At 35.4% G+C, this 12,358-nt stretch overlaps 1 protein-coding gene across 1 annotated transcript in view; it reads right to left on the bottom strand.

Annotated features, from left to right (window-relative positions):
- LOC119611121 (TOM1-like protein 9) overlaps positions 1-12,358 on the bottom strand; it is a 63,464-nt gene that overhangs the window by 39,347 nt on the left and 11,759 nt on the right. The window contains 1 exon segment of the mRNA XM_037966591.1: positions 148-171. Coding sequence (XP_037822519.1) covers positions 148-171 — 24 coding nt within the window.

The following is a 12,358-nucleotide window of genomic DNA, read 5'->3' as shown; positions in this document are numbered from 1 at the left end:
TTTGTTATACAAAAAAAACGGTATATGAGTATTACTAACTCCTAGTTGTTGTTGTTCATCAATTCCAAGTGATTCTATCATCTATATGGTTCTTCATTTTATTTCATTCATTTATTTTATTTTTATTTTTTTGTTCACATTTCTTACATTTGAGCCATCCTGGCTGGCTGGCTGTATTGTGAGGCAAATACAAAAAAATAGAAGAAAAATAGAAAGCCAAGTATAAGAAAAAGTAGAAAATACAAGTACAACAACAAAAAAGGATATTTTTAGCTATAAATGTTAAGAGTTTAGCAAAAAAGTATTTATGTTAAAATGTGTGCTTGTGTGTGTGTGTGTGTATGTTTGTGTGCTGAACAGTAGGATAAGGAGGTCCTGTTTGTTTGTATTTATTTGAAATTGTAATATAGCAAGCGGGGGATTATTACAACTGCCATGACGATGTTCTTCATTTTCATTTAAACGTCAAAGTGTTTTCTTCTTGTAAATATTTGTAAGTATGAGTGTTTTGGTGTTCCTTTTTGCCATTAAGGAACAGTTACCCACCATACTCTGTTACCGTTTCATTTAATGCGTTGTAATGTTTCTATTTTTGTGAAAAAATCTTTAGGTTATAGAAGACTTAAAGATGATCTACTGTTTCTGTAGAAAACCTTTGTCAAATTTTTTAAACTCAGAAACTCCAGATACATTTTTTTGTTGGTGTTTTAAAGAAATATATATTGATCGATTGGAAATAGTTTTAAGGCTTTCAAAAACTATTATTTGAATTATAAATGTTGTTAAACTTACAACTATAGACCCTTAATCAATGATTTCCATAACATGTTATCGAAATCAAAGTTCATCCAGTTTCTGAAATAACTCTAGCTTCGCTACTGAACGACTCGATTCATACTCAATTGAAGATTTTCATTTCATCTAACAGAAATAACCGAACAACAAAATCTCGAAGATTGCCGTGTAGTCCACTCGTAATTCCTCTGTTTTTCTGAGATACTTGGATCTTTACGGCGTCATGTACAATGTTGAAAAGCAATGGAAGTAGGACGCAACTTTCGTCAGTGGAATTTAGACGTTTAGTTTTTGTTCATGACTGGACGCATCTTTAACTAATGGAGTTTAGACATTTAGTTTTTGTACGGCAGGTGGCGCTGTAGTAGTCGGATGATTTTAATTGGGACACTTTTGCATTCTAGTGAGATTCAAGATTACATTTCGTTCATCGCTTTTTCATGTCTAATTGCTTAACGTGAACACCTGCCTTCACGGTGGTCTTTTTCATCCACTGGGTAAAGAGGTCTACTAAATAAGTACCAGTCTCCGGTCGAGCAGATGAGTCTTTCCCGATCGTTCACCAACGTGCATCAGTTCCATCCTCATACCATAAAGAACGATCTACGGAATGACAGGTAACTACCAAGTGTCAACCTGATAATTCCCCAACCTATACTGGTGTCATACTACGTGAAGAGTAAGAGATATTAATCGGTTTCAGGAATCCAGCATTAAGTTGCTTTGTCACATCACTGACACCTGTTGAGATGGCAACAGCACCGGAGAGAGAATCCATACATATATGGCATTTGGATATATTAGTCCTTAAACCAACATTCTCTCCCCGCGAATTTGGGTTTAAACCACAGCCACTACGTGGATCACTAAGGATCCCTAACCAATTGACCGGTTATGACTACTGGCTTGTGGGCAACCGGCTACCCGTAGTGCCAGATTATATGGTGCTCTGGTTCGATGCAATGTCAAATCATTCCAAGGAAAGGCCGAGTATACATTTGATCATTACCAGTTTATAGTTCCGGCAGACTAGAGCTTTTCCCCGGAATATTGCCATAACACCATGATGGAGATTTCACCAAGATAACATGCCGCCGAGGGGAAGGCTTTTTCCAACAGTTTTCCAATATGTTGCCATAGTCGACGTAGAATTGTTCCTTAGACTAGGTGGCACCTGATCTGAGTCGCTTATTGATGATGTCCGCCACTGTTTTATTCATTTTGATGCGTATTCTTGTCGATTCATATATGTTGCCTTTCTGTTGCAGCAGACTTATAATTCACTTCATTCAGAGTTCAGATAACAGTGTTTCGCTATCTCAGGAGTTCAATATGATCGGATACAGAAGATTAACGCTTAACATACAGTCTGCTTTGACTAACTCTGGTGGTATGTTGTCAGGACTTCAGAGATGAAATAAGTGGTGTCGATTGTCCTCCTGGTGTTGCAGATGTTTGAGTTGGTGCTAAAAGAAATGTTGGGTCCATTTAAAGTTGGTGGCAGAGAATGTAAAGTTCGCTAATTGACACACTAATCGAAAGAGATATCGGTTTGAGATAGGTTCTGCAGCTTGCGCTTCAGTTGCAAGTCCTATGCTGCATGGCCTTTTATCAGCTTTTGCGCTTGTTGCGAATGTAGAGATAGATTACTCTACTATTACGAGGAATGTGTTAATATGGACGGATCGATCGACAAACTGATAGTCGCTTATTGACGATGTACGTGATTATATTAGTCACTATAAAGTGTGATTCCTCTCCAATAAATTTATTTAAAGAGATTGCCTTTCTTTGGCAGCAGAGTTCGAATTTCCTCCATTCAGATTACAGTGTCAGATATAATCGGATACAGGAGTTCAGAGCACAGAATACAGCCTGCTGAATAGCTGAATAGCTCTGACTAGCTTTATTGGATAAAATCGCTAATGATATATCGTAAATACTCGAGTGTGATGTATCCCTCAGGATAGCTGGTGCATTTAAAAATTATGTAAAATAATCTTATCTGCTAAAGCGAATGATTAGAGGCCTTAGGGTCGAAACGATCTTAACCTATTCTCAAACTTTAAATGGGTAAGAACCTCACCTTTCTTGGTTTGAAGGTTGTGATTGTGATATAATGTGCCCAGTGGGCCACTTTTGGTAAGCAGAACTGGCGCTGTGGGATGAACCAAACGTAATGTTATGGTGCCCATGATGTTTGTCGACGTTTGGGTTGATGCTGTGTTCGTTAATTGACTCACTAATTTTAGTGAACAGCCCTACCATTGAGGTTATTGCAGTACACAGGAACTAGTGTCCCGCAGGGCAGCGTTTTGGACTTTGCAGCATGTTCACGTGGTGGTTGTGGTTGAAACCAAATTTTCGGGAAGAAAATGTTGATTTAAAGACTGATGTACTTCGAAATCAATATTTCGGAATAAGTTCGGTACTGTTGCCGAAATCATAGCAGAAATGGGAATGATTTGATGGAAATTAGAATATAGAATGATTCAAAGGTTTGCGTAGTGTGTCAGATGTTCTTCTCTATCAATGGATTTGATAATAGAGTTGTATGATGGGTTGAATGGTGAAGGATATACGGTATTCCTAATCGATTAAATTCCCTTCTCCGTTCTGGTATAAATATACCAGACATACTATACTGTGTCACCTGTAAGTAAGAACTTAGGTTTGACATATTTGATGGATTCGAACTTTGGTCCATCGATTGGCTTTATAGTTGCTACTGCCGTAGCAGCATACCGAGTAAAGTAAATGTACATGGTGTTATATCCGCCACCTGGGAATCATTAGAGGAGGTGACGGATCGCCTCTAGCACACTATATGGTTAAGAAAGAGCACCCTGTAATAATAACTTAAAGCACTACGGGTTTATCCTGTTCAGTTTACTGCCATATGTTTGTTGGATTCTAGGTTTTAAAGTCTGTGATCGATTCAATCAGGTCTAGACTTTAACAGAGGCTGGGACCCGTTAATAGTACACTTTTAGTAGTACTTTTAGAACATCGCTTGTTATATAATTATACCTTTTACTGAATCCTTGATAGCTTTGCATCTAATCCTTTTATTTTTGAAAATGTTATTCTAAGTATTCGCTACCGAACTCCTGCCTTAAGTTTCAATGCTTTAACAAATTTAATTTTAATGTTTCTTATAAATTCCTTTTAAATACATCTATATTACAAATACAAATAGAGAATTTTCTTTTTCCATATACAATATTACTTATACAACTGAAAACAATTTTTGGGCATATTTCTAAAATAGAAAAGAGAACGATTACGGGGAAATGAATAGAAAAGCTAGAAAAAAGAAAAAAAAAATATCAAGAAAGCAAAAAAAAAAAAATACAGTAACAAGTTGTTGATGTTGATGAGTATGAACAGAGAGCACACACAGCTAGCAAGGATATACAGCCACAGCCAAGGACTAAGATGCTAAAATGTATGCGAAAAGTGGAAGGAGTTAGGCAGCCGGGCTGTAAGTAGGTGGTGATGGTGGTGCGGTGGTTGTTTGGTTGGCTTAGCAAAATTGTAACGTTTGTGTTTTTTTCCTAGTATTTTATTCCTTCATCTTAAACAATTCAGCAGACAGAAAAATTTGCCAAGAACTTAAGGATGACAATGCCATTGAAGAAGAGGAGTAGTAGAAGTAGTAGTAGTAGTAGAAATAGCAGTGGTTGTAGCAGCTAGTAGAAAGCAGGGCATATTAGATGCTACATATCAAGCTGCCAATTCAAATGGTAGAAAGGAAAAAAAACACAGTTTGCTTTTTTTGTTGTCTTATATTCCAAAGAAGTATCGGAACATTTATAGGGATGTATACGCAGAAAAAAGGTTAAAGCAATCATCTTATAGTTATTAAACACAATTCAAACATATTATGGTTACTGCAAACATATTATAGTTAACGACGAGTTTAAATTTGTCTTTTTAATGATTGTCGCAATCATAAGTATGATAAAAGCAAACATATTTATGTTTATTACCATCAATTTTGTTAAATAGTATCAGAAACATAATTGTGGCAATAATTGTCATATTGTGTTAAACATAATATGTTTGCAATCACTAACACTGACCATAATAATGTTGAATCTTAACCTGTTGCAACTATACTTTTTCTCTCAGTGTTGATATCTATAGCTAGGCTAAGGATTTGGCTAGATGAGGTATAGGATTGTGATGGGTGGTAGAGAAGAAAATAGAAAATACTTTTTCATTACTATAAGATGTTTCGTAGAATCATAAAGGACGGACAGCTATACATTTTGCTATATTGGTTTCTTAACTAAAAAGGAAAAAATAGAAATATGTTTTTTTCATAAATTTAAAGGAACAGCTTAAAGTTGACTTGGTCTAGAGTAATGTTTTGTAAGACATGTTCCTTTTGCCTTAGCTTTACAGAAACCTAAAAGGAATAGGGGTAGTTTTTGGCTGCTCATACCCTAGTTTCTAACAAATAGCTTTTCTATAAAAATTGGCCACCAACTAGACTCTTAATACAATCCCCCTTAACTCAGTGGGGGTTTTATAATATAAAAGTAAACTCAAATGAAATGCTAAGGCACTCCTTGTTTTAGAACCCTAGAAAAAGGAAAAAAAAAAAACAAACCTCCAAAATCCCAAACCAATACCAACAACTTCTCAAACACCCTGCCAAAACTATTTTTGAAATGTCTATTGTACGTTAGTTTTAGAACGTCAAGACATTAGTTAACATTGGCACATGTTAGACGCAAACATACTTTTAGTCAGACACACATACACACACTCACAATATCACCCACAGCAACTAACTACACATGAGGTATAAAGATCCTTTTAACTGTAACCAAGAATTATAAGGAGCCAAACACACACATACATACATGCAGACTCTAAACAAAAGTCTTATAAAACTAAAGAAAATTAACTGAAAATGTAAAAAGGGAAACACATCAGCCAACACTTCTACATAAATCCCTAAACACACTCTTGCACAATTTAAGCAAACATATACATACTACATATTCCAAAAGAAAACATGTCTTAAGCTTCAACAGACGTTGCTCTCTACAAACATAAATATACAAATTTTTACTTTTTCTATGAACACACATATATTAATTTTTTTTTTTGTTTATTTTGGGGGTCCTTTAACTTACGCACACACCCATAGACTTCAACTCACACCTTAATTTTTACCTCTTCTACTTATTTTAAAATAATTGTGCTGAAACATTTTGCTTAGTCAAGCCTAAGCTCATACGTTCATTCACTCATTGCCTTAGACGTTTTCTTGCCAAACACACTCGTGCCAAACACATAAGCAGGCTGGCTTGTGAGTGTGACTGTGCCACGTCTAGTGAAAATTTTTCTTTACTCCGTTAAGGAGTTAAGGGAATGGGTGATTGATATCGAAAAATGGTAACAAATATAGTCATGTGGATGCTTCCAGTTTTGCTAAGAAACTTACCCTTTTCAATATATGTATGTTATACCGATACATAGACAAAGATTTTCAAATTTTCAAACACATACACATCCTTGGAAATTTTCTAATTCATCTAAGTTTTCTGTTTTTTTCTGTCTTCAAGTATTTGAATTTTCTTATGAAACTAAAATACAAGGGAAGTATGCTAATCATAATAATAATAGAACAGAACTAGAACAGAATTAGAACAGAACTAGAACAGAACTAGAACAGAACTAGAACAGAACTAGAACAGAACTAGAACAGAACTAGAACAGAACTAGAACAGAACTAGAAAAGAACTAGAACAGAACTAGAACTGAACTAGAACAGAACTAGAACAGAACTAGAACAAAACTAGAACAGAACTAGAACAGAACTAGAACAGAACTAGAAAAAAACTAGAACAGAACTAGAACAGAACTAGAACAGAACTAGAACAGAACAAGAACTAGAACAGAACTAGAACAGAACTAGAACAGAACTAGAACAGAACTAGAACAGAACTAGAACAGAACTAAACAGAACTAAAACAGAACTAGAACAGAACTAGAACAGAACTAGAACAGAACTAGAACAGAACTAGAACAGAACTAAACAGAACTAGAACAGAACTAGAACAGAACTAGAACAGAACTAGAACAGAACTAGAACAGAACTAGAATAGAACTAGAACAGAACTAGAACAGAACTAGAACAGAACTAGAACAGAACTAGAACAGAACTAGAACAGAACTAGAACAGAACTAGAACAGAACTAGAACAGAACTAGAACAGAACTAGAACAGAACTAGAACAGAACTAGAACAGAACTAGAACAGAACTAGAACAGAACTAGAACAGAACTAGAACAGAACTAGAACAGAACTAGAACAGAACTAGAACAGAACTAGAACAGAACTAGAACAAAACTAGAACAGAACTAGAACAGAACTAGAACAGAACTAGAACAAGAACTAGAACAGAACTAGCACAGAACTAGAACAGAACTAGAACAGAACTAGAACAGAACTAGAACAGAACTAGAACAGAACTAGAAAAGAACTAGAACAGAACTAGAACAGAACTAGAACAGAACTAGAACAGAACTAGAACAGAACTAGAACAGAACTAGAACAGAACTAGAACAGAACTAGAACAGAACTAGAACAGAACTAGAACAGAACTAGAACAGAACTAGACCAGAACTAGAACAGAACTAGAACAGAACTAGAACCAGAACTAGAACAGAACTAGAACAGAACTAGAACAGAACTAGAAACAGAAACTAGACACAGAACTAGAAACAGAACTAGAACAGAACTAGAACAGAACTAGAACAGAACTAGAACAGAACTAGAATCAGAACTAGAACAGAACTAGAACAGAAATCTAGAACAGAACTAGAACAGAACTAGAACAGACTAGAACAGAACTAGAACAGAACTAGAACAGACCTAGAACAGAACTAGAACAGAACCTAGAACAGAACTAGAACAGAACTAGAACAGAACTAGAACAGAACTAGAACAGAACTAGAACAGAACTAGAACAGAACTAGAACAGAACTAGAACAGAACTAGAACAGAACTAGAACAGAACTAGAACAGAACTAGAACAGAACTAGAACAGAACTAGAACAGAACTAGAACAGAACTAGAACAGAACTAGAACAGAACTAGAACAGAACTAGAACAGAACTAGAACAGAACTAGAACAGAACTAGAACAGAACTAGAACTAGAACAGAACTAGAACAGAACTAGAACAGAACTAGAACAGAACTAGAACAGAACTAGAACAGAACTAGAACAGAACTAGAACAGAACTAGAACAGAACAGAACTAGAACAGAACTAGAACAGAACTAGAACAGAACTAGAACAGAACTAGAACAGAACTAGAACAGAACTAGAACAGAACTAGAACAGAACTAGAACAGAACTAGAACAGAACTAGAACAGAACTAGAACAGAACTAGAACAGAACTAGAACAGAACTAGAACAGAACTAGAACAGAACTAGAACAGAACAGAACTAGAACAGAACTAGAACAGAACTAGAACAGAACTAGAACAGAACTAGAACAGAACTAGAACAGAACTAGAACAGAACTAGAACAGAACTAGAACAGAACTAGAACAGAACTAGAACAGAACTAGAACAGAACTAGAACAGAACTAGAACAGAACTAGAACAGAACTAGAACAGAATAACAGAACTAGAACAGAACTAGAACAGAACTAGAACAGAACTAGAACAGAACTAGAACAGAACTAGAACAGAACTAGAACAGAACTAGAACAGAACTAGAACAGAACTAGAACAGAACTAGAACAGAACTAGAACAGAACTAGAACAGAACTAGAACAGAACTAGAACAGAACTAGAACAGAACTAGAACAGAACTAGAACAGAACTAGAACAGAACTAGAACAGAACTAGAACAGAACTAGAACAGAACTAGAACAGAACTAGAACAGAACTAGAACAGAACTAGAACAGAACTAGAACAGAACTAGAACAGAACTAGAACAGAACTAGAACAGAACTAGAACTAGAACAGAACTAGAACAGAACTAGAACAGAACTAGAACTAGAACTAGAACTAGACTAGAAAGAACTAGAACAGAACTAGAACAGAACTAGAACAGAACTAGAACAGAACTAGAACAGAACTAGAACAGAACTAGAACAGAACTAGAACAGAACTAGAACAGAACTAGAACAGAACTAGAACAGAACTAGAACAGAACTAGAACAGAACTAGAACAGAACTAGAACAGAACTAGAACAGAACTAGAACAGAACTAGAACAGAACTAGAACTAGAACAGAACTAGAACAGAACTAGAACTAGAACAGAACAGAACAGAACTAGAACAGAACTAGAACAGAACTAGAACAGAACTAGAACAGAACTAGATCAGAACTAGAACAGAACTAGAACAGAACTAGAACAGAACTAGAACAGAACTAGAACAGAACAGAACTAGAACAGAACTAGAACAGAACTAGAACAGAACTTGAACAGAACTTGAACAGAACTAGAACAGAACTAGAACATAATAAAACAAAACTTGAACTGAACTTGAGCTTTCGCTTCATTCCACAAAGCTTACTTCTCCCTTATCCATTTTAACCCCTCTAATTTTTATGAAGCAGTCTTCTTCTGCAATCGCTGGTGGCATCAACTCGCTCTACCCATTTACTATCTGCCAAAAAAACATAGCATTCATTCGATACCTTGTTTTTCTAGCTATAGTTTTTAATGAAAAAACTATTTGAAAATGTAGTTGTTTGCAAGTCTTTCATTTTAACCGAAAAATTTCTAACATCAGACATGTGCTTTTACTCACACTCATCATTTTAGTTATACTAAGCTCACCCTTTCAAAAAGAAGAAAACCTTTTATGTCTTAAGAGTTTTCTTGGGGAAAAAAGGGTAAGAATGGCTAGGAACATATAGTGCCATACCGTATAAGCACCAATGTTACCAGTCAAGTAAAAGATGTTGTGATATCACCAGAAGTTGGTTAAAAATTTAACTTAAGGAGTTGGGCTCTTGTTATAATCTTAGTTATGGTTTAATGGTTTTAATTTTTAAATAAAGAAAAAGGATTAGTTTTTAAGATAAGACATTTTATTTATATGCGTATATTATGGGATTAGAAAATGTTTGAAACCTAATACAAAAAATGTTTGATAACAAAAATACGAAAAAGATTTGGCTGGGGAAGTTTTAAGAAAATCCAAGCCAATTAGTTTATAGAAATAAAGTTTGCTTTAAAGTAGTCCATAAAACTGTTTTATAAAATGAAAAAAAAAACTAGAACAGAAATAGAACAGAACTAGAACAGAACTAGAACAAAACTAGAACAGAACTAGAACAGAACTAGAACAGAACTGGAACAGAACTAGAACAGAACTAGAACAGAACTAGAACAGAACTAGAACAGAACTAGAACAGAACTAGAACAGAACTAGAACAGAACTAGAACAGAACTAGAACAGAACTAGAACAGAACTAGAACAGAACTAGAACAGAACTAGAACAGAACCAGAACAGAATTAGAACAGAACTAGAACAGAACTAGAACAGAACTAGAACAGAAAATAGAACAGAACTAGAACAGAACTAGAACAGAAACTAGAACAGAACTAGAACAGAACTAGAACAGAACTAGAACAGAACTAGAACAGAACTAGAACAGAACTAGAACAGAACTAGAACAGAACTAGAACAGAACTAGAACAGAACTAGACAAACTAGAACAGAACTAGAACAGAACTAGAACAGAACTAGAACAGAACTAGAACAGAACTAGAACAGAACTAGAACAGAACTAGAACAGAACTAGAACAGAACTAGAACAGAACTAGAACAGAACTAGAACAGAACGAGAACAGAACGAGAACAGAACTAGAACAGAACAAGAAACAGAACTAGAACAGAACTAGAACAGAACTAGAACAGAACTAGAACAGAACTAGAACAGAACTAGAACAGAACTAGAACAGAACTAGAACAGAACTAGAACAGAACTAGAACTAGAATAGAACTAGAATAGAACTAGAACAGAACTAGAACAGAACTAGAACAGAACTAGAACAGAACTAGAACAGAACTAGAACAGAACTAGAACAGAACTAGAACAGAACTAGAACAGAACTAGAACAGAACTAGAACAGAACTAGAACAGAACTAGAACAGAACTAGAACAGAACTAGAACAGAACTAGAACAGAACTAGAACAGAACTAGAACAGAACTAGAACAGAACTAGAACAGAACTAGAACAGAACTAGAACAGAACTAGAACAGAACTAGAACAGAAATAGAACAGAACTAGAACAGAACTAGAACAGAACAGAACTAGAACAGAACAGAACAGAACTTGAACTAGAACAGAACAGAACAGAACAGAACAGAACAGAACAGAACAGAACAGAACAAAACAGAACTGAACAGAACAGAACTAGAACAGAACTAGAACAGAACTAGAACAGAACTAGAACAGAACTAGAACAGAACTAGAACAGAACTAGAACAGAACTAGAACAGAACTAGAACAGAACTAGAACAGAACTAGAACAGAACTAGAACTAGAACAGAACTAGAACAGAACTAGAACAGAACTAGAACAGAACTAGAACAGAACTAGAACAGAACTAGAACAGAACTAGAACAGAACTAGAACAGAACTAGAACAGAACTAGAACAGAACTAGAACAGAACTAGAACAGAACTAGAAACTAGAACTAGAAACTAGAACTAGAATAGAACTAGAACAGAACTAGAACAGAACTAGAACAGACCTAGAACAGAACTAGAACAGAACTAGAACAGAACTAGAACTAGAACAGAACTAGAACAGAACTAGAACAGAACTAGAACAGAACTAGAACAGAACTAGAACAGAACTAGAACAGAACTAGAACAGAACTAGAACAGAACTAGAGCAGAACTAGAAACAGAACTAGAACAGAACTAGAACAGAACTAGAACAGAACTAGAACAGAACTAGAACAGAACTAGAACAGAACTAGAACAGAACTAGAACAGAAATAGAACAGAACTAGAACAGAACTAGAACAGAACTAGAACAGAACAGAACTAGAACAGAACAGAACAGAACTTGAACTAGAACAGAACAGAACAGAACAAAACAGAACTGAACAGAACAGAACTAGAACAGAACTAGAACAGAACTAGAACAGAACTAGAACAGAACTAGAACAGAACTAGAAAAGAACTAGAACAGAACTAGAACAGAACTAGAACAGAACTAGAACAGAACTAGAACAGAACTAGAACAGAACTAGAACAGAACTAGAACAGAACTAGAACAGAACTAGAACAGAACTAGAACAGAACTAGAACAGAACTAGAACAGAACTAGAACAGAACTAGAACAGAACTAGAACAGAACTAGAACAGAACTAGAACAGAACTAGAACAGAACTAGAACAGAACTAGAACAGAACTAGAACAGAACTAGAACAGAACTAGAACAGAACTGGAACAGAACTAGAACAGAACTAGAACAGAACTAGAACAGAACTAGAACAGATGAACAGAACTAGAACAGAACTAGAACCAGAGAACTAGAACAGAACTAGAACAGAAC

The sequence above is a fragment of the Lucilia sericata genome, unplaced genomic scaffold, assembly GCF_015586225.1.
Source record: "Lucilia sericata isolate MDLA Ls3-8-SP2 unplaced genomic scaffold, ASM1558622v1 Contig001366F_arrow, whole genome shotgun sequence".
NCBI classification, from domain to species: Eukaryota; Metazoa; Arthropoda; class Insecta; order Diptera; family Calliphoridae; genus Lucilia; species Lucilia sericata.
The sequence above is the reverse complement of the archived record's forward strand: the minus strand, read 5'-3'. Positions and strand labels throughout refer to the sequence as shown.